This window comes from Lacerta agilis, chromosome 8 (assembly GCF_009819535.1).
Source record: "Lacerta agilis isolate rLacAgi1 chromosome 8, rLacAgi1.pri, whole genome shotgun sequence".
NCBI classification, from domain to species: Eukaryota; Metazoa; Chordata; class Lepidosauria; order Squamata; family Lacertidae; genus Lacerta; species Lacerta agilis.
In genome coordinates, this window is record NC_046319.1 from 59734517 (window position 1) to 59757981 (window position 23465).

The 23465-nt window shown below is 42.2% G+C and overlaps 1 protein-coding gene across 8 annotated transcripts in view; it reads left to right on the forward strand.

Moving 5' to 3' along the window:
* Window positions 1-19457, forward strand: part of SRRM1 (serine and arginine repetitive matrix 1) — a 31429-nt gene extending 11972 nt beyond the window's left edge. For 3 of the 8 annotated variants that reach the window (XM_033157774.1, XM_033157781.1, XM_033157782.1), the window contains 14 exons: window positions 344-456; window positions 1093-1293; window positions 1772-1972; window positions 4859-4978; window positions 6831-7102; window positions 8335-8415; window positions 8968-9054; window positions 12386-12530; window positions 12868-12909; window positions 14597-14701; window positions 15228-15686; window positions 16728-16923; window positions 17240-17422; window positions 18402-19457. In XM_033157774.1, coding sequence (XP_033013665.1) covers window positions 344-456; window positions 1093-1293; window positions 1772-1972; window positions 4859-4978; window positions 6831-7102; window positions 8335-8415; window positions 8968-9054; window positions 12386-12530; window positions 12868-12909; window positions 14597-14701; window positions 15228-15686; window positions 16728-16923; window positions 17240-17422; window positions 18402-18506 — 2310 coding nt within the window. In that variant the 3' untranslated portion in view covers window positions 18507-19457. Of the gene's footprint in view, window positions 1-343; window positions 457-1092; window positions 1294-1771; window positions 1973-4858; window positions 4979-6830; window positions 7103-8334; window positions 8416-8967; window positions 9055-12385; window positions 12531-12867; window positions 12910-14596; window positions 14702-15227; window positions 15687-16727; window positions 16924-17239; window positions 17423-18371 lie in introns of all 8 variants that reach the window. The other 5 variants (XM_033157775.1, XM_033157778.1, XM_033157780.1 and 2 more) reach the window with 5 other exon arrangements.
* The last annotated feature ends 4008 nt before the right edge of the window (window positions 19458-23465 follow it).

Consider the following 23465-nt stretch of genomic DNA (forward strand, 5'->3'; position numbering starts at 1 on the left):
ATTCTTGATGTAAATGTACCTGAGCTAAAGTAGCATAGCGGCTTACTCATAGAGCTATGAATTCACAAGTACCCAGATCAGAGTTTTATTTTTGTAATTTTGTGCTTTGACATCACCAGATGACTTTAGACAAGCCACTTGCTTCTGCATTTTGAGGAAAATATTTGGTTACCTTATTGGGTGTTTGTAAAGACAAGATAATGCATTTGAAGCATTCAGAACACACTATATAAAGAACACATATATCAATGTGTATGGTGTTAATATTTATTCTTTCAGTGGATTCAACATTTTCTTCTCAACCCATGCTTCTGAATTAAGGGCACATTAATGTTTATTTCAGATTGAACAGGAAAAATTGGCTTCCATGAAGAAACAAGATGAAGACAAGGATAAGAGAGACAAGGAAGATAAGGAAAATAGAGAAAAGAGGGACCGATCCCGAAGTCCTAGAAGGTATTACTTAAATATGTGTGTGTTGTTATTTTCCAAATGACCCTTGCATGTGCTGGAGCTGTGGTAGAGAGCTCTAATAGTTAAATTTTCTTGGGAATCTTTTAGTATTTGAAGTCTAAATGCTCCGGCTAAAGCATTTTATCTTTCCCAGTTGATAGTGCTATAAGGTGTGCATTTGAACCTACATGTGTGTCCATGACCCATGTATCATCTATGCAAACACTCAATATTAAGCTGAGATCTTCAGGATCTTTTTGCTAGAGCTATAATGTGGGGAAAGTGGCGAAAAGGACACCAAGGACTCAGGCCAAAATAACAAGTCTCTTGTAGGTTTAATTCCTTGAGGTTTATAATACAAATGAAATGAAAACGCCAGGACAAGGCCTTGTTTCGGTATTCTTCCTCAGCTGGAAAATTATGTTAACCCTCAACCTTGCGCTCACCAGAAGCTCACATGCAAGAAGAATAAAAAAATTGGTTTATTACTTGAAATGAAAGTGACAAGAGTATATAAATGCTGTTTCAGCAAAGTTAAAATATAAGCAAGTAGCAAAAGTGAAAAGGATAATTGGATTGGACATTAATATATTTTTTTAATTCCACAAGAAATTTGAATATAAATTGACTTTGTCCTAGGCGCAAATCAAGGTCTCCTTCCCCTAGAAGACGCTCATCCCCTATCAGGAAAGAGAGAAAACACAGCCATTCCCGATCCCCACATCATAAAACAAAGAGTCGTAGTGTTACTCCTGCACCAGAAAAGAAAGAAGAGACTCCTGAGCCAGAACCTTCAATCAAAATAAAAGAAACATTGATCCAGGAGGCCACATCTACTAGGTATATCTACTTGTTGAGAAGTTTTCCTTTCCAGTTTTGTTCTCATGTTACTCTGAAATGTGATAGTCAATGTCATATGGAGTAGTGAATATAATTCAGAAAACTGTAATTCTGCACCAATTTTATATAGTTATTTGTTCATTCTGGCTTGCTTTCATTACTTTTTGCATACATGTTGGACACAGTACTACAGAAATGTGAAAATGTAAGATTGAACATGGAAATGAAGGGTGCCAGAAGCTTTGCCTGAGGCATAATCGATGAATTGGGAGTTGGTGCTTTTGGCGTGAAAGTGCCTTAAACAAATCTCTTCATAGAACACTGGACATACAGTTTTGGTTCAGAGTTCTTAGCTAACATAAAGGGGGTGATCTAGAATTACCTGCCATGTGCCTGTTAAGTGTTGCAGATTGCACCCTTAAGTTATGTAAAGTTTCCCCTCCCTCCTCCAATTGTAATCTGGTTTAATCTTCAACAGTGATATTTTGAAAGTTCCCAAAATTGAGCCTGTGCCAGATATCAAGGAGCCATCTCCAGAAAGAATTTCAAAGAAGGAAAGGGAGAAAGAAAAGGAAAAGAACCGTCAAAGGACTCCTTCCCGATCCAAGTCAAGGTCAAAGTCTCGCTCACGGTCTGCATCTCATTCAAGACCAAGAAGGCGTCATAGATCACGATCCAGGTTAGAGGGTTGAAAGGTGTTTTTGCCCTGCTGAGCAGCATATGTGTTCTTTCTAAGTTACATCTGCCTCATCCAGTTTGGATGATTTTTTTTAAAGCATTCCTCCTCCTCATTATCATTTCTATAATTATTATTATTATTATTATTTATGAGTTTGGATCATTCCATGTTGTTTCTTCATGTGTGTGGTCATGGGAACAGCCTGTGATCACACCATGTCAAAACAGCCCCCACTCTTGTAAATATGAATTAAGACTTAATAGTTAACCACGCGGGGCCAGTACAGGACATAGAGAGCAACTGCTTTGCTGCTTACATACAAACTGGTCTCCTTCAGCTCTCAATTTGTTTTCTGTTGCCTGTGTACTGAGATTTTCCAGGGCATGCTGGGTGCTTCCAGAGGAAGTCGTTTTGACTGACATAGATGCAAAGAGCTCCTGCTCCTTTACTTCACCAAATACTACTTTAACCTTAGGCAGTGATGGCGAACCCGTGGCACGCGTGCCACAGCTGGCACGCAGAGCTCTCTCTGCCGGCACGCCAGGGGCGGGGGAATGGGGGGCGCCGCTGCGCTGCACCGTGGCCCGCCTGCGCCCATCCACTTCTCCAGCTGGCCGGCGGCCCGCCCTCCGGAGGCTGAGGGCGCTGCTGCTGTGCTCATGCGTCGTGCCTCGTTTCTGCCAGCGCAGGCGCAGCAGCAGACAGCAGCAGTTTCCCTCCTTGGCGCCTGTCCAAGTGGTGTTTGGCTGCTGCTGGAGGAGGAGGAGGAGGACTAGTCTCGCCCACGGGAGCGCTTGGCATCCCTAGCCTCACCTGCTGTGCCCCGGTACACACTGTGCCCGGCGGCTGCTGCGCTCCACTCTCCAGAAGCCCCCGACCGGCCCCGCAAGAGCGTTTCCTTGGCTTCTCTCCTGGGAAGAAGCTGCCTGCCCACTTGTCGCTTTTGCCTGCCGCTTTCCAAACTCTCCTTCCACCCCACCCCCTCACCGTAGCGGCTTTTGCACGGGGATCAGGAGGGAGGCTAGCCAGTGTGGTGTAGTGGTTAAGAGTGGTAGACTCGTAATCTGGGAAACCGGGTTCGTGTCTCCACTCCTCCACATGCAGCTGCTGGGTGACCTTGGGCTAGTCACACTTCTTTGAAGTCTCTCAGCCCCACTCACCTCACAGAGTGTTTGTTGTGGGGGAGGAAGGGAAAGGAGAATGTTAGCCGCTTTGAGACTCCTTCGGGTAGTGAAAAAGCGGGATATCAAATCCAAACTCTTCTTCTTCTTCTTCTTCTTCTTCCTGCAAGAAGCGTGCAGGGCACTCCCTTTCACAGCCAAAACCCGGGGATTCCTTGATTCCTTGCTGACAGCCTGAGGGGAGACAAGGATTTAGGTTTTTTCCGGGGGGGGGGGGAAGCAGGAGCAATCGACAGAATAAATGCCTTTAATGCAGTGGCCATAAATTTCTTTTTCTCTCCCCAAACGCCCTATTTTGGTCTTGTTTGGGTATGGAGCTGTTGCTGAGAGCTTTGCACAAAGAGTGGAGCAAACGGAGACCCCATAAAGGAGAATCGTGTTGAGAATCGTGTTGTTCCTTAAAAAACAGTGATTGTGCTGGGATCGCTCTACAGAACATCTATATGTCTGTTTTAATGGCTGAGGAGGGGTTGTTTGGTAGAGAGAAGGGTCGGCTGCAGTTCAAGGAAAAGGGATTTCCAGCCACTGTTTGGGCTCAGGCCCCATTTCAAAATAAAAGCAAAGGAAGCCCTTGCAGGCAAGCCCCCCCCCCAATGTATTGCATGGGTCTCCCTTTCCCCTGACTTGTGCGATTAATCTTAGGCACTACTGCCGAGATCTTGTTCTCTTCTTTAATGGCAAGGGGGAAGGAAGCAAGTGTTAAAAACAACAGTAACAGGGAAAGCCAATACAGCTCTACTCAAAAGTAAGCCCCATTAACATCAGTGGGACTTGCTCCCAGGTAAGGATTGCAGCCTAAAGAACCTAGGGTGCTTTAAAAAAGTGTGTTTTAATATACTGTCATTAACATGGCATTTTATTTTTAAGCTTCAAGTGATTTTTTTCCTTTGAAAACTCTTCTGACTTTTGCATCTAAAACAGAAGTTACATACACCCAAGGCTGTATTCAGAGCTTAGTCATCCGAAAGTAGAGAATTTGATTCTAAAAGAATAGTGTGGCTTGAGAGCATTAACCCCCCCCCCCAAAAAAAACCACCACCACCTTGAAGGATTGTATTTGCTATTTTCAATACCGGTACTACCGGTATTCTTGGAGTGAATGATTCCCTGACTCCCAGTGGCTCAGAGGGGCACGGAAACCTGGTATATACCAGCCCCACACGTCAACCTTCAGGTGTTGTTCTGGCATATAATCATTATTACAAGTTGAGTATCCCTTTGTCTAAAATACATGCACATGTATAGTTTGTTTGTTTTTTAATAAAAAACTGTAACATTGAAAACTTTGTTATTGTGTTTTACTTTTAAGACTGCAGATGTTTGGACAACTGTAGGAGTTTTTTCTAACTAAAAACCTCGATATTCAGGTTTAATTGCAGTGTTGGCACTTTGAAATAAAAAAGTTGGTTTTCCGCTGCAGTTTGGGCACTCGGGCTCAAAAAGGTTCGCCATCACTGACCTTAGGAATAGTAAACTGTTATATATTGTTGCATCAGTACAGTAGTGGCACAGGCAATCTCCATCACCATCTCAGTAGAATGCTTAGCTTTGAGGAAGGATCCTTTCTCACCATTAAGTTTTATAGCGGCAATATACTAAGCAAGTGTGGCTCCACTGATAAGGAACTCCCTTCAGTGGGAGAGTTGGCAAAGCTTTGGCCTTGTAAATCAATAAATTTAGTATCTGAATTTTCATGAATTGATAGGTCTTACTCACCAAGAAGGCGGCCTAGCCCAAGACGACGCCCATCTCCTCGGAGAAGAACCCCGCCAAGACGCATTCCACCTCCACCCAGGCACAGAAGGAGTAGGTCTCCTGTGAGACGGTAAGAGTCTCTAATTTAGAAGCAAGAGTCACCTGTATTTAAGGGATGTAGCAGTACTCATATTTTAGTGGCTTCAGTTCATTTCCCCCCTTCATGAGAGTCAAAAACAGTCTCCTATTTGGTCTGAAATTGGTCATGAAATACTTTCCTCTTTGTGCTCAGGACAAAAGATAAACAGAGAAATAAGAGACTTGAATAAGAATAAGTGACTGTTTTGTCTACATCCTGACTTCCTCAGTAGGAAGAGATAAATAAATAAGATACCATGAAAGTTGCATCAAAGGAAACTGAACGCTGTCATTTTTACAATTCTCCATGGCCTGTCTTTTTAAATATATTGAGTGGTCAGCATAGGTTGACACAATGATAATAATAATGATGATGATGATAAATTTATTTGTACCTCGCCCTCCCCGGCTGGAGCCAGGCTCAGGGCGGCTAACATCATAAAACTAACACAGTATACAAAGAACATAAAAACTGCAATCAGTTAATTAAAATACATCTTAAAATTAGTTCAGAGCAAATTAAAATCTGGACAGGTGGCAGTCCATGGGTAAAATTGAGAGTGGTTAATATTCTCCAGGGCCAACTGTTACCACTGGTTTTATAAAGCACCTGTGAGCAGGCTAGGAGGCCTCTAATGCTTGTTCTTATACAGAAAGGAAGGCCTGGCGGAACAGCTCCATCTTGCAGGCCCTGCGGAAAGATGTCAAATCCCACAGGGCCCTGGTCTCTTGTGAGAGAGCGTTCCACCAGGCCGGGGTCTCCTAGAAAGTGTGTTTGTTTCTGAACTATTTTTGAGACTGTACTTTCAAAGAGTCAGTGTAGGGGTTGTCAACTGTAAAAGCAAAATGTTTTAGGATTCAAATGGGACAGATGTCTTTACTTTTATACCATTGTCCACCATTTTTCTTTCATGGAATTCTGTGCATTTGCAGAGGATTCTGGGACATGTTTTAGGGCACACAATTTATGTTGGGCACTGACCAGACCTGTGGGACCTCTGTCACCACTGCATGAATAGTAGGTACATCTGACAATGTACATAGCAGGGAAGTTGTGTAGTAGCACCCCAAATGCCTTTTGGGGAAGATCCCCCCGTTTCCTACAGAATGCCATTTTAAAACATTGCTCCTAAAGAATTAACATACACTCACTTCGTTGCTATTCTTTTCATAGGATGCCATTATCTTGTGAAAACTTATGTGCACAGACAAACTGACATTTGAATATTGCTTTGCAAATTTTGTGACTGGATACTGAGCGCTTGGACTTAGAAAAGCTTTTGGAAATTTAACACAAGCGTAATTGTTTAGCTTTGTGATATCACTTCCAAAGACTAAATTGCTCAAGGTAGGGTTTCTTTTTTTCAGGTTCTCAGGAATTCTGCAGCCAAAGGTGGAGTCAGCAGGTACATGATAGCAACAGTACTGACCACAAATTGTGCCGCAGAATTCTAGAGGCCCTACTTTAAAGTGTAATCTGAAAGAAACTTGACTGATTTAACTCTCAATACTGATGGTTTTTCCAAACATGAAAACTCAACAATTTTTAATCCCCTTGCATTGGGCTTTTTGAGACAAGTTTCTTATATGAAAGAGTCCATTTAATTCAGTCCTTTAAATAGAATACTTCTAGACCATTCAACTCCTAAACCATTTGAAACCTTTCCCATCACTAACTACTAAGGTTTGCTGGATGTGTTAAATTGAAAGTGCTATTCAACTGTTCTTGGAAATATCGTAGTAGAAGCTAGTAAGATCTTTGAGAAACCAGGACAATGCAGATTGGTTACAGTATCTTATTATGATTAGTCAGAGAATACTTGATGTCAACTTGAATTTTACAGGAGGAGACGATCGTCAGCATCTTTGTCAGGAAGTAGTTCCTCCTCCTCCTCTTCACGTTCCCGATCTCCACCAAAGAAACCACCTAAGAGAGTTGTCTCCAGCCCTCCTCGTAAGACACGTAGACTGTCACCTTCAGCAAGTCCTCCTAGGCGAAGGCACCGCCCCTCCCCACCCTTAACTCCACCCCCAAAGCCCCGCCGATCTCCGACACCTCAGCAATCGAACCGTGCAAGAAAAGGCCGAGGCTCAGTTTCTCCCAGTAGAACCTCAGGTACAGAGAAGCAAATTAAAAATTTTACAAGCCGCTCTAATTGTGTGTATGGGGCTTTGTATAGCTCTTTAGTAGTTAATGAGTGGAGTGTCTTAGGACGCCTGCCTGTCTAAAGTGGAAAGGTTGTAGAGAGAGAGATAATAAATACTAAAATGTAAGGGGCCATCTGTGTTTTATTCTCCAGCCCAAAACCAGTCCCCCAGGCTAGACGACCAGAAAAGGCAGGCAGTAAACTTCATGTATTGCTGGCCAGGTACACCTGTAAGTTAAGCACAATACAATGGCCACACGTGTAGCTCAAAAGAGAGCTGGAGTAGATACCATGCTAGACAAGTACATGTAGGTTTTGTTGCTGTAAGGACTACTTGACATGCACACCAGTAGCAGCCAATAGCATTATTTCATATGACATTGCTTCTGGGCTCCTAGATCTAAGGAAAACACTTCTGTGGTGTCCATGCACACGAAAGCTCATACCAAGAACAAACTTAGTTGGTCTCTAAGGTGCTACTGGAAGGAATTTATTTTATTTTTTATTTTGTTTTCACTTCTGTGGAATATGTTCTTTTGCTTGGGCAGCTATCTGCATGAGTGGGTTGAGCACAGGGATCAACCTCAATTGCTTCTTTCGGAGAATTGAGTTCAGTGGAAGCTTGGTGGCAGGCTGGCAGTGTTTAGTAACTGTTTCAAAGGCTAAGTAGCAGTTCCTTTGCTTATACTACACCATACTTACCAGTACCGTATGTTTAAAAATGCCACCATTAGAAGATTTTTAAAAATATAATCATTGTAGATTAGCCTATAATGGCCTCAGATGTCAGTTCTGATTTCAAATTGCAGCACAGTGGATGTGGTTGGAGCAGGAGCATTTTATACATTCTCCCTCTCTGATTCTGCTTACAGGGAGCACTAATGAAGATTTATCTGACAAGTTTTGGGGCTTCTTTTTAAATTTTGAGTTTCTTACCTGCCCTGTCCTAGGGGCTTGGGAACTGTTCGCAGTTTTATCTTATTTCATCCTTGCAGCAGCTCCTATGCGGTAGTTTAGGTTGAACTACCGGATCTGCACCAGAATGGTGTGCTTTTTTTGGTGGGGGGTGGTGGAATCACATATGGTTTGTGAAGGCTTCTAGGGCACTTAACACTATAGTATAAGTTACTATACACACACACACACACACACAATATTTCCTGGCTCTTCTTCAGAATTCTGTTTATTTGTTTCTTTTCAGCACCCAAACGTAAAAGTATTGAAAAAAGGGAATCTCCCTCACCAGCACCGAAACCTAGAAAAGTAGAATTGTCAGAATCGGGTGAGTTCCTCAATTTATGTCTGTACATTTTTAATATGGAGTTATTTTGAGATTCTGTGATATTGGGAGTGGTTTGTGTGACTTTGGTGCATTAGGTGCCCAGTGTGTCCCTTTTTATGTGAAGATGCCTCATTAAAACAAGGCTAACCATTTAAGAACACTATAAAATGAAGCAAAAATAAGAGTGAAAAAGCAGCAGCAGTTCAAACATAATCATCTCTAGACTCTCTTGACATCCAAAGCACTGTAAAAGAACCATGTCTTAAGAAAGAGCCCTGAGATTGTGCTCTGTGAATATGAAATGTATTCCATATTGTTACTGTTAACAGAAGGAGAGCTATAGCTCTGTGGTAGAGCACCTGCCTTGCATGAGAAAAGTCCCAGGTTCAGTTGCTGGCATCCCTAGGTAGGGAGACACTGGAGAGCCACTGCCGGTCAGTGTAGACAGTCCTGATGGACCAATGGTCTGACAGTATAAAAACACTTCCTATGAAACACACTTGTAAATATAATATTTCAATGTGTTTTTCTTTTAATTTGCACACTTTTCAGAAGAAGACAAAGGTGGTAAAATGGCAGCTGCAGATTCTGTGCAACAAAGACGGCAGTATAGAAGGCAGAACCAGCAGTCTTCATCTGGTACGGTATTTTATAGTTTTGCAGACTGAATCCTTGTAATGTATACTTGGAAATAAGCTCCGTCTTGTTTATTGGGGCCTCTTCCCAAGTAAGTGTACAAAAAAAATAATGTCCTAATATGAGTTGTTATAAATGGCTTCTATTGCAAACCTATAATTTGGCTAAGTCACTTGGATTTCTTTATGTGGACTGTTCTGGTTCTATCCAGTATTTTAGGGGTGGGGAACTTTTTCCGACCAGTGGGCCAGACCTTTATCTCCCCACTTGTGGCTTGCCCAGTTTGATAGGTGGGGCTGCCTACCTGTCAATCACCTGATGCCATAGTAACATCAGGTGGTGCTGTGCTTTAAAGCCCCAATTGTCAGGACTTCAAAGATTCCAAACAGCTGGAGAAGGGCTTTCAGACAGCCTTGAACTGGTCTGAACCTCTGGTGTCTGGAGCTTCAAAGAGTAGTGCTGGGAGGGAAACTGCTTTCCCCTCTCTGAGCAAGGCACACTACCACCCGCCCAACTGCTGATGGAAAGGAAAAACTGGAAGCTCACTTTGAAATCCTAATTGTTCATTTGAAGCCCCACCCTTACCTGCTGCACACCTGGTGTCATATATAATGTCAGGTGCTGGGTGGTTGGCCATGGCTTCCTCAAAAGAGAGGCTGGCAGGCCAAATTTGGCCTGCAGGCTGACCATTCCCCAACCCTTTAATATTTGTTACCAGCTTATGCATTTTGAAATTAGTGGCAGCCTTCATAGACTTTATTTAAGAGGCTGGCTTTTAACTATATAAACTTTTGCTCTGTAGGACATTGCAGTTATTAGGGGTAGGGGTGAGGTGCAATTTTCTATTGCTCACAAAAGCCCCTGCTAGAATAGAGAGTGGCATATGTGGGTAAGATAGCTGAGTACACAAAATTCACAGATGTAGGACTGCAGCAGTAGTGAACCTGTGGCCCTCCAGATACCGCATTTACTTTAGTCTAATGCACCATCAAATCTAATGCGCACCTCAATTTTCAGAACATTGAAACCAAAAAAAGTATTTGCTGGCAAATGTAAATCTGCCATTGAATCTAATGTGCACCTTACTTTTCACAACGTAATTTGGCCAGAAAAGGTGAGCATTAGATTCGAGTAAATACGGTATTACTGCACTCAAATTCCCAGCAACCTCTGGAGGGCCATAGGTGCCCCCACTCCTGTACCTCAGGCTTATTATTTCTTAAATCATTGGTTCTTAAAAAATAGGTGCACCTTCCTAGAGAGTTGTAGGTGGTTTGTTGGAGCTGGTATAAGGTATTTGATGTTTGCCTTTAATGGCTCAAGAGAGTGCCCTATCCCCTTTCTCTGATGTGTTGAGTATTAGTAGGGCATATTTTTTTGTTGTTGTTTCCTTGGAGATGTTTCAGTAGGCATTTGAAAAGTGTATTTTGAGCTAATGTATCAGCTATAGGCACAGTTTAGACGCAGCAATATCATAGTAATACAGTGGTACCTCAGGTTAAGTACTTATTGGTTCCGGAAGTCCGTTCTTAACCTGAAGCGAACTTTCCCATTGAAAGTAATGGAAAGTGGATTGATCCGTTCCAGACGATGAAAAACACCCCCTAAAACAGCAATTTAACATGAATTTTACTGTCTAACGAGACCATTGATCCATAAAATGAAGGCAATAATCAATGTACTGTACTATTTGCTGAGAGGCTGCAGTAGAGGCGGCATTGGGGGAGCACTGGCGAGGAGGCAGCAGATCCAGCTTCCAAGGAGTATGCCACAAACATTGCTGCTACCGTGGCAGTGGCTGCAGCAGCTGGTGATGCCTTCCTTGCAGTCGCAAGTGGAGGGATGCCTCTGCTGCCGGCTCCTCTCCCTGTTCTTGCGGGTGTCGGAGGGGTCAGCGGAGGAGGATTGGCTGCTCGCCCATCTACCCCTCCCCCCTCCAACGCTCACAAGAGATCGGGGCCGCAGTTGGGAGAGACGCTGTGCTGCACTTCTTCCAGCCACAAGCTCCTTTCCCTGCTGAGGGGGGCAGGGGTGGGCGGACAAGCGTTCGGCCATCTGCTGTCGCTTGCCCGCCTCTGACGCTCTCAAGAGCAGGGATTGGGGCCGGGGTTGAGAGGCACAGCAGCGCAGCGCCTCTCCCAACTGCTGCCCCATCCCTGCGGCAGCAGCTTACACTTCTTTCCATACAGAGAGGAGGGAGGCACAGCAGCTCTGTGCGTCCCTTCTCCCTGCACAGAAAGAAAGCGGCTGCCGCTTTCTTTCCGTGCAGGGAGGAGGGAGGAACGGCAGCCCCGTGATTCCCTTCTCCCTGCACGGAGCGCAGTCGTGGGAGGCCTCTACCAATACCGGCAGCCACGCCCCGACATCCGCAAGGCCTCTGTAGGCCTTGCGGAAGTCGGGGCTTTGCTCCGGGCAGTAGCAAGGCCTCCGAACGCTTGGGAAACCTACTTCTGGGTTAAAATGGTGTGTAACCTGAAAATACATAACCTGAAGCATTCGTAACCCGAGGTACCACTGTACACTGATTTATTAGTTTGAGCGCTGTGGACATATGCTCCCCCCTACCTCCTCTCACACAGCAGATAACTGGGTTTCCCAGTTCAGATGAAGGCTTTCATTTGAAGCACAAAGGGAGTGCATTGCTTCAGTGCTCATTTTAGAACTAATAAACCATGGTTGGTTAGAATGAGATTGTTACATCTTAACCAGATGACAGTGTTTCCCTCTCTGCTTGCATTGCTCATGGTTATGGACCTATATTGAAATTATATTGAAATAATTTAATCTTTTCCTTTTTTCACATCCTTAAAAACTGTTGGCTCACTGCCATTGGGAGCTAATGGCACCTGGTTGCTTATAGAAGTAGGCTTTTTGCATGAACTGAATGGGAACTTAGAGAAGCCTGCTAGAAACAGCATATAATATTTATAGCTTAGATTACTTCTGGTTCCTAATATCTCTTAACATGCCAGTTTTAGAAGGACAGCCATGTGGGTGGAGATGGGAATCCATGGAGAGAGGATGTTTGAAAATTGAATCCATAAGATTATTTTTTTCCAACTCTTTAATCAGCCACAGATACATAATTGCACAAATTGATTTGTAAAGCTGCTATTAATTATTCTACAGAAGTTTGCTGCATTTTGATTTTTTTTTAATTCTTAAGGGGTTCATTCACAGTTTGATTTCCTTTTAAACTGGTTATTGAAACAGTTTTGAAAGAAAAATTAGCGGAATTTAGCTGCTTTTTATAGAGTCATTAAAATAATATCATTAATTCTAAAGTCCTTATTGTGTTGCATTTTAGAAACAAGAATCTTTCATTTTCTTACAGATTCTGGTTCATCATCATCTTCTGAAGAAGAACGGCCAAAAAAGTCAAACGTAAAGAATGGTGAAGTGGGTAGACGCCGGCGACACTCTCATTCCCGTAGCCCTTCTCCATCTCCACGAAAGTGGCAAAAAGATTCTTCCCCTCGGTAACTTCCTTTATTTTATGCTGGCAATTACTTCTAGCAGTCCATGTGCCATTGTTTTCTGACCTTATTATATCATTTGGAGCTTGTTTTGCTTTTGCATTTTCTGCAGTCAGAACTAAATTTAGCACCCGTCCCATGAGAACATGAATATGTTAATGTTTCATCTTAGTGATGTTGTTTCTCTTGTTCCACTTACTTTAATGACTTTGGCTGATTTTAATCATTAGGATTCATAATGGGAGCTTCTTGGGGCTAATAATTGCTAATTCATCCTAGCAAGTAACTCTGGGGGATGTTTGACTTTTCAATTTTTTTCCCTCCCCTCCACTGCTGTCAGGATGCAGATGGGAAAGAGGTGGCAGTTGCCAATTGTTAAAAGGTCAGTTAGCAGGTTAATCTGCTAATTAGGATAAAGTCTTAAAGGGCTTTTAGAAAGGGTGCATTTATTATTATTATTATTATTATTATTATTATTATTATTATTTAATTAATTAACTAACTTCAAATTTATAACACACTGTTCCAGAAAGGAGCCCAGTGTGGCTTCCATTAATCAAATAAAAACAATTCAAAGCAGCACTATAACATATTGCAGGCAGTACCTATTGTATATTTAACATAGCCCCACCATGTAAAAAATAAAGGGGGGGGATGCTAAGCCTGTGGGAGGTGGTGGTGAAGTAGGGAGCGGGTGCTCCTTAGTCTTTCCTAAGTCTGCTTTGATCACCTCTGCCACAAATTCAGCTATGAAGGAAATGAAAAATAGAATAAAGTTACAAAATGGGATAATAAAATGAGATGACAGTCTAGCAATGTACATTTGGTGTTTTCCAAATAGATATTCAGAAGTAGTTAAAATAGTTTACTGCCTCCCGTAAAGCAGCAGTGTATGATGATATTAAAAAGGTTACATTCAGGTTTTTTAAACGTTTGTTTAGGATAGACTGCAAAACTTGATTGTTTCTGTTTTGATTAAATCGGCTTCTGCATTGTTATAAACTTCTAGTTACAAAAGAAACCACAATTCATCACAGCATTGTGTACTTGTATTTGAGGATTATTTGTGTACAATATTTTTTTTGTTTGCTTCACTTTGCTCTAATATTACAGACACCCCAAGTCTCTTAGAAAGCTATGTAAAAAAAATTCATGAAACGTGGGTACTTTGGGATGTTGCCAGCTATGTACATATGTGGTGATCAGAGGATCCTAGTTTGTGGAGGGAAAGAAGCAGAAAGTTTAAAAAATAAGAAAGTAAAGTGGCACAGGTGACTTGCAAGTGAATTCTCTATCACTTCCACCATATGCCTTTGAAGGGAAAGTGCAGGCCAGTATAACATTAAATTTATATGCATATTGAAACTGAGCTGAGCTAAAATCTTGGGCAAGCCTGCTTAAATGCACTTCAGTTGTCACCTAAACAGACTTCTCGTTGCTTCTGTACCTGTGACATCTGTGCCTGGAAGGGAATAATTTAAGTTGAAGGTCTGTCACTGTTTTGCCAGTGGTTTTGCTCCTTGAGGGAATTGCATTGGTGTTGGCATACTAGCATGTGGTGGATTAGTCAGTGTTGTTGCTTTTCATACACATGCCACTGTCATGTGCAACACAACAGGATTATATTGTAAATTAAATGAATCATAGTTGGAGGAAAGAGGGCCTGATAGTAGCAGAACATATTGTCTATGTGCCACCTTACAGCAACATTGAAAATGTGTCCCCAAAGAGATACAAATTTGCTAGCCTGTATGCTCAAAAATGGCTATGCTAGTTGTTAGTTGATCCTCTTTTCTTTTCTTTTCTTTTCTAAAAAAACTTGCCTAGTGATCCCAGGAGGCTAGGCATGTGGCTTTGTTCAAGCCCTGTCCTCTGTGCTTGCTGGCTACCACTAATATGACTAATATGAGCCCAATGGTTCAGTGGCAACACTTGTTAAAGGGATTATAGCTGAAGGGCAGGATGATGTTGCCTTGGCCAGCAGTAGGCTACTTTGTGCATAGGATGTTGTGCGTATGCTTCTTTCTCCAGGATCTGTCTTGAGCCTTTTCCCTCTCTCCTTCCTTTAGTAGGAGGAGGCGCAGTCCATCGCCACAGCCTAGCAGAAGACGGCGCTCTCCTTCCCCTGCCCCTCCTCCAAGACGGCGTAGGTCACCTTCATTACCACGCCGAAGGTAATGCTTGCTACTTACCTTATGAAACACACATCGCTATAAAAAGTGTGCTGTTAACTTAGAAATGGCCTTTGATCAACATTTGATACAAGCATCAATATTAATTATTTTGAAATTGGCAATGAAACTATTGATGCTATTTATATATTGACTTTAGTTCAAACTTTTTACATGCCAATGGTTTCAATAGTTTATAAAAAGATTAAAACAATAAATACTGCTGAAACAGCCCACAAATACAATCACAATTAAAGGTTAGAGATTACATGCAACGGTATCTGTTTGTGAATGGAACAGTGGTTTACAAAGATTATTTCAATAGGCATATTTAAATTAAAAAAGATAGTGAAAATGTTATAGAACATTTAGAAAAATTGTATAAATAGCAGGTGGTATTGCTTTCTAATTATGCAGTGGCATTTACAGGCAATTATAGTGAAGTAAAACTGTGTGCACACAATTATCTATTATTATTTGGAAACACCTTCATGTACCCCTTAAATTACTTTGCATATTTGTTTCTAAGGTCTCCATCACCACCACCTCGCCGGCACTCTCCCACACCCAGAAGATACTCTCCTCCAATACAAAGAAGATACTCTCCTTCACCCCCTCCAAAGAGAAGGACGGCTTCTCCTCCTCCCAAACGAAGGGCATCTCCTTCTCCTCAACCTAAGCTTAGAGTCTCCCGTTCTCCACCACCAAAACAAAGAAGTTCTCCACCCCCAAAGAGACGCTCGCCATCAATATCCTCCAAGCACAGGAAAGGATCTCCGCCCAGCAGGTCCATCCGTGAAGCCCGTTCACCTCTGCAGAACAAACGGCATTCTCCTTCGCCACAGCCTAGACCTTCCCGTCCTTCTGCAAGTCCCCCGCTGCTGCGTCGGGGACCTTCATCTTCTCCCCAACGAAGGCATTCTCCATCACCAAGCACTAGGCCCATCAGAAGAGTCTCAAGAACCCCAGAGCCGAAAAAGTCTAAGAAGTAAGTACGGTAATTCATTGGCAGCCAAAGGGCTGCTTTTGATATTTGAAAAGCAGTTTGGATAGGTCACTAAGGAATGTCTGAGAATATTACCAACCCTGAGGTGTATTGTGTAATTTCCCTACTAAATACCAACTTGTTTGATAAGACTTAGACATGGAATTTCACGACAGAACACTGGAGAGACCCATTGAAATTAATGGACTTAAGTTGGTCAGTTCCGTTAATTTGAGTGGATCTTCTCGGACTGACTCCTGTTGGATACAGTACCTTTCTATCATCTGTTCCATCAGTGGTTATTTGTAACAAAATCTTAAAAGAATATAAATTATTAAAGGATCCTACAGTCTACTGTAGCATACTTGATTCCAGTCAAATATTAAATATGGTTGGGAATATGTTGGTTTCTGACCATACCTTGGTGACAGAAAAATGGGGGGAAACCCCAAGAACCTCTGGTATAAGAGCAAATAAAACAAATAATTAGAGCAATGGAGTAAATTAAACATACTGGAATTTTAAAAAAAATAGAAATGAAAACTTGGAGGTTATTTAAAGGGCACATAAAAGTTTGACTAAATATTGATAGTTTAAAAAATAAATCTTTATTAAATTTTAACCAACATAAGGGGGGAAATCAGCTGTCAAAACAATATAGTTTTGATTTAAGAGTAACCCTCTGGGAAAGATGATTTATTTTTTACATATATTTATGTACCATTTCAATATTTTTTTTAAATCGTACTTACCATACAGATGTGGCAAATGACCTCTGTCCACATGAGATAAAAATTGGTTGTGACCTTAAAATTCAAATGAATTGTTTTAGAGCTGTAATAAACATAAAAAGAGATTTCATTTGGAAAGCCATGAAAGGATATATCTTGGAAAATGGAAAGGGGTCTTGAAGTTTCAGTTGCAGGATAAAGTCTGTACTTGGAGAACATTTAAACTAAACTTGTGTATTTGCATATCCAATTGAATTGCATCATTCTTAGCATGGAAATCAAGATTTATTTATTTTTTACCAATTTTCCTAAGGGTTTCCACACCAAGTCCACATTCTGTGAGAAGGGGATCTTCATCCAGGTCTGTTTCAGGATCTCCTGAGCCACCTCCCAAGAAACATCCAGTGCCTCCATCTCCTGCTCGATCTCGATCGCCTTCTGCTCACTGGTCGCCACCAGCACCTGCAAAGAAGGCTAAAAGTCCTACAGCGAGTCCATCACCTGTAAGGGTGTGTATCTTGCAGTGCAACTGCGATGGCCACCTCTCGATTCATGCATGTGGCTTAATCAACTGTCCTTTTACGCTGACCGAAACAATGCTAGACTGACAGTTATTTTATTACTGGATTCCTACTGCTTTAATTTCACACGAGAAAGTTGTATTTTTGCCAATATACAGGCAAGTGATCATTGTCAGGGAATTGTCTAGGAATGTATTCCTTTGCGGTGTATGTTCAAATTCACATTATTTAAAACATTTATATGCCGCCTTTCCATAAATAGAGCAAAACAAACACTCACAAAACAATTTGCTTAACATTACAGAATTCTGATCAGGAAGGGGGTGGCAAGAAGAAGAAGAAAAAGAAGGATAAGAAGCATAAAAAGGATAAAAAGCACAAGAAGCATAAGAAGCATAAGAAAGAGAAGGCTGCAGTTGCTGCTGCAATGACTGTTTTTACCACGTCTGCACAGGAAGACCAGGAGAAAAATATGGAGCCCCAAAAGGTGAATATTTGTTCAAAACATTTATAAACCACTTTTCTATATTCCAGATGGTGGGTTGGAAACTGACTGACATGGTTCAAATATTAAGGGTCCAGGAATCAGATTACAAACTATTATAGAATGGCACACAAAGCTTGCATTCTTCCTTGTACAGTCCAATACCTTTGTTTGAATATACCCACGAGCTGTGTACTCCAGGCATTTGCAGGCTGTGATCTTGCATGGGATCAGCTTTTTGCCGTATTTGGCATCCTGAGAACCTTTGTCTTAAGGAGGCATAGTTCTTTCACTACTGTCCATCTACTCTCCCTGTGTGTTTTCAGTATTGAAACATGCTGATATAAAACGTGAGTTCATATATAAAACATAAGAAGGAAGCTGTGATGAGAGAAACTGGAAAGGAGGAACCTGTGATCTTCCCAGCAAGCAAGCGTAGCTGCTGTCCCAAGGAAGGAGATGACATGTTTCCATACTAGCAGTACAGAATGGAGGGAGGTTGTTTGGCACCCTTGCTAGAGGCACACCAGAATGCAGGAAAGGCCTAGTAATACACTGTGGGGCTCTGTACCATGTGAATGAGAATGAAGCCCTGCTTGTTTGACCTTTGTAAAGCAGAGGTGGGGAGCCTGTGACCTTCAAGATGTTGTGGAAGTCTTGCTCTCATAGCCAATTGTCAGGAATTTTGGGAATTGTAGCCCTACAACATCTGGTAGGTCAGAGGTCCTCCATCCCTGTTTTAAAGGCAGTACACAAAAAAGATGGTGTTTCACCAAAATCTGCTGAAGTGTGATACTTATTAATACTGCTTTCCATTTTATATATAGCTTCAGTGTCTCAAACTAGAATTCCTAATGTTGATAGTGTTACTCTAAGGAATTTTGCTGTTTGTATCATGCAAGTTTCTGCTCTTTGGCCAAATCTAATTCAGGCTCATATTCTGTGACTATAGAAGTAATTGCTGACTTTCCATTGCGTTAAGGAGACTGAGAGTGAAGCAGAAGATAACCTGGATGACTTGGAAAAGCATCTGCGTGAGAAGGCTCTGAGGTCAATGAGGAAGGCGCAAGCGTCTCCACCATCTTAGGCTGAAGCAGCATTTGATATAATGTACATTTTGTTTGGTTTGTACTCAGACTTCAATTTCAAATTGCTAAAATGTGTTTGAGCTTTAGACTTTAACATTGGTTGTAATAATTGCTAGGTTGAAGTTCATGTTTTAAAAAAGGCATGGATCTTCATTACAAAAAAAGCATTCACGGTGTACTAGTGACCTCCTTCAACAGTTGACATGGTTTCACTAGAATTTTCTTATGCAGTAAGAAATTCTCTCCCTCCCCTCCCTTCAAGGGTTTTAAAACAAAGCTTACAGATCCCACAGTTCCTCTAAAATGCCGTTGTACAAATGCTTATGGAGTTTCTAATCTGATTTCTTGCCCTAGGCCGTTTGTGGTCTGTTCAGTTATCAAAGAAATTGCATAGAAACACTTGCAAATTCTCAGATTTCTCTGTTTGCCTGTATTGTCTATGCTTAAAACCGGGATTAGTATTTGAGGACGGTATCTACATGGTAACCTGCTGCTCTTGCCAGTGGGTTTTATAATGATGTTTATCTGGAATGCTGGAATTTAATTTGTTGTTTTTTCTCTTTCCCGCCCCCTCCCTCTTTGTTTTCTTTTTAAATTAGTTTCCATAATCGGCAATCTCAGCAGAGTTTGGCATACAGTTTTGTTCTGTGAAATGTTGTTGTTGCCCCATTCATAGTTTTTTTGTTTTTTGTTTTTGTTTTTTTGGTCTTGTTGCGGTCCTTTGGAATAGTGTGGAACTTTCAGAGCTGTGATCTCTGAAAGCCTGAAGGGCCTGAACTTTGGATATTGTCATGTTCTCACTGGGGTTTTTTGTTTTTTTAAAAAACTAAAGCTATTATAAAGCTTGTGGATTAAACAAAATAAATTTCTAAATTTAAAGGATCTTGGTGATTTATGTATGTAATTTCTCCCCACTCAAAATTCAAGTAAACAAATTTGCTTATTTTGCAGAAAAGTGTGTGATTCTAATCTTGTTCACTGAGCTAAAGACTTTCACGAAAGTCCTAAAGTACAGGGATGGGGAACCTGTGGCTCTCCAAATGTTGCTGCACTCACAACTCCCATCAGACGCAGCCAGCAGAGCCTGTGGCCAGGAAATGATAGGGGAAATCTCTGGCCTTCGTACAATGGAGCCTTTTGCAGATGCTGCCTCAGTTCTAGAGCACTAGAGTTCCCGTGAGTGTGGGTATTGCCCCTCTTAACAGAGGGGCGCCTTCAGATGCATACCATTTTCCATGAGCAGAATTTCCTCTCTATCCAGTGGGCAGTTCCTCTTCACAACAGTCGGAGCTAGAAACATGCCACTGTTTTAAAATTCACAGGCAGGAAGAGCTCTTGAAGAGAATTCATTCAGGCTCTTCCCCCACCCCATCACTTCTCTATTACCATAGCTTGCCATTTTCTTTTCATTAAAACTCATCCTTGTTTCTACTACCATTTTTTAATGCTGCCTGGCTAAAGAGGCTTCAAATTAGCATTAAACATTGATCTAGGAGAGTGGGGAGCCAGTCGTTCTGGCTTTCTTCTTCTAAGCCATGCCCAAACCTGGAGGTCATTTCACAGAGCCACTTGGCAGTCCTTTCTTCACCGCCTCCTGCTCTTTTCCTGGCTGTGCTACACTTTGATCTCTAGTATACCAGTTTCATTCAGAACCGGAAAGGTATAGATGAAACTGGAGAGCTGGCATGTGCGCAGGCTCATTCACTTTCTCACATCTATAATGATTAACAACATATTAAAATATCATGATTGCAGAGTTTCTGTGAGATTCACTTACTATACCAGGCATACTACAACTCACTTTTGTTTTAATGAGGAAAAAGATGGTTCGAGTGCTGGACTACAACCCGGGAGACCAGAGTTTGAATCCCTACTCATCCATGAACTACACTGGGTAACTTTGGGTCAGTCACCGCCTCTCAGCCTAACCTACCTCACAGGGTTGTTGTAGGGATTAAATGGGGAGGAAGAAAAGTGTGTATGCCACCTTGAGCTCCTTGGAGGAAAGGCAGGATATAAATGTAATAAAAACAAACAAACCAGTAATGAACAGGATAAATATCTGGAAGAGTGTGAGGACCATGGGGGTTTTGTACTCATGCAGTACAGTACTTACATATTCAGTATTCACATATACCCCATGTTCAGACCCAGGTCCAGGTATGGAACCACTTGGTTATAAGAGCTTCATGTAAACGATGACAGCATATTTAAAAACCGCATACCAGCTGGATCCTTGACACTTATAAAAAAGTCAATGCTTCCAAACTACGTCTTTGCTCAGACTTGGCATAGTTCTAATAAACGATAGGCCCAACAGACGGGCTCGTGTTGCAGGGTGTGATGTTTTCTGTTTTTCTTGCTTTTGTGGTGGGACATGGCATGTTCCAAGGACTATTTTGCACCAGCATCTTTAAACTGATGGTGTCTGGCAGGCCATTTGCTGCAAGTTCTTCACTTGTTTGGCTTGCAGTGCCAGCTGAAGACCACTAGAGGGCAAGATGGATCAAGCAGCAAGTTTGAGAAGATAAATGCCTTCCATATGTAAATAATAATTTAAAGCTTAATATCATTAGCATCTCTAAACAGTGTACATAAAAAACCCATAGAGAATAAAACAGTAAAAAGATCAAGTATAAAACTGAACATAAATCCAAGCTCTTGCCTGAAAATACCTGCTGAAATAAAAAGTCCTTGTCATGTACAGGGGTACCTGAAGTTCAGCAAGGAGGATGGATGCCTGTCTAATTTGACTGGAAGGGAGTTCCACAAGATTGGGCTCACAACACTGAATGCACAGCTTCTAGTATATAAAACAGGCTTCCAAATAAGTTCCACTCAGAGTAGACCCATTTAAATTACTGGATTTAAGTTGCTATGACTAAAGTTGGCCACAGTCTAGCAACTTACATAATGTATATTGAATTGCAATCAGAAAACAGCAGTTAGCAATGCAATTCCAGAAATCAATTGAAAAACAACAAAAACCATTCATAAAGCAGTGATCCATAAAGGAAACATCAGTAGCCACAACAAATGAAACAAATACACACATGAGATCTGTGCGTCAACACTAATAAGGACATTCCACAAAGTGAGTAGTACAATGGGAAATTCTACTCATCACAGCCTGTCACACCTGAAGAGCTGGAGAATCTGGACCAAGGCCTTGAGTGATGAACAGCATGTGGAGAGGAACACATGCAGGAAAGCAGGCCCATGCAGGGGGGGGGGCAGGCAAACGTGTATACTTGCCCCTGCCCTCGGAAGGCTAAGCTGGCTCAGAAGGCCTGCTTAGGGACTGACAGAATTTTTGTTTTGAGTTGTATTTTATTCTAACAAGGGACTCTGCTACATCAGTAAAGAAACAACGATTGGAATGCACTACAAACATGCAATACCAGATGGTGCTTTTGTAAACAACCACAAGGCACCATACAAAAATGGCAGCCAGCACCCACAAATAATCCATAAATATTGGTTGGTAAAAATAAAACCCTCGTTTCAAAGGCCTGTCTAAGTAATAGGTTTTCTGGAGATGAGCGCCGCAACCCTAGAGTCGTCTGCAACTGGACCTAACGGTCAGGGGTACCTTTACCTTTACCTTTTAAAAGAAGGCCAGGAGGATTCCTGTTGACACTTTACTGGCAGGGAGTTCCACAGGGTAGGTAGGACCTGCCACCTTAAAGGCGTGATCTCTATTAAAGACTGACTGAAACTAGGGGATATGGGGAACCCCAAGAAGTGCTCCATCAGAATACCACAGTGATCAAGGTGGAACATAAGGAATCAGACGGTCTTTAAGGTATTTTGGGGCCCAGGTGTTTTGGTTCCTTTGTGAATTTACCTTAGAATATTGAACCTGGTCCAGAAGCAACTTGACAAGCAGTGCAGCTCTCAGCATATCTTAATAGATATCATTGGCTGTTAGTGTCATAAGAAAAGCTGCTCTCTGAGCTATATGGACCTTAATAGTCAGTTGCCTACCATCATGAACTTAAAGGCACAAATCAAAAGATTTGATTCTATGTTTTTTTGCTCATTTTTGTAACCAAAAAGTGACTTTAAGCTCGGTTTCCTGAATAATAGGGCACTGTAGATTGAAAAGAAAACCTTCCTCCATAAAGCTACTTGAACACCCAAAACCTAGTTATATAGAGGATGCCTGGGGATTGCTTTTAAGTGCCGCTGGTGTAAGCCAAACCTATTTTGTTTCTGCTTTTATTTAATCAGAACCCACTGACTGTGCAATGGTCTAGCCCTACTGAAGGTTGGCTGGAGTTCCAACTTAAACTAGGGCTATGTTAAGTACAAATAAATGCAGAGCTCATGAATGGATCAAGGTTGGGGAGAATCGTTACTACCAGGGCCGGCGCGTCCATTAAGGCAAACTAGGCAATTGCCTAGGGCGCCAAAATGGAGGGGGCACTGGCCAGGCTTGGGCGGGACGGGCTAGCAGCAGCTTCTCCGCTGTAGCGGAGAGGTGCTTCTTGCCCCCTACACCACCCCCCGGCTCCCACTAAAGCAGGCTTTGGCGGGGGGTGGGATGAGCGAGCAGCAGCTTCTCCGCTACAGTGGAGAAACTGCTGCTTGCCTCTCCACCAACCCCCAGCTCCCACTAAAGCAGGCTTTGGCGGGCGGCGTGGCGGGCGAGCTGCAGCTTCTCTGCTACAGCGGAGAAACTGCTGCTTGCCTCTCCACCACCCCCACCTCCCGCTAAAGCAGAAGGTGGTCTCGCCTAGGGCGCAAGAAGCCCTAGCACCGGTCCTGGTTACTACTCAGATGTTTTGGTTTCTTTTTAAGAATTTTAAAAGGTTTTTCACTAGGATCTGAATTCTTTGGAGGGAGCTAGCTGCCCAGCAGAAACAACGGCATATGTACAAGTACATAATGCATTATTTAAGATTAAAGGCCCACACCTGAAGGTTGGTGGTTATTGTGTGTCCATCTATGCTAGT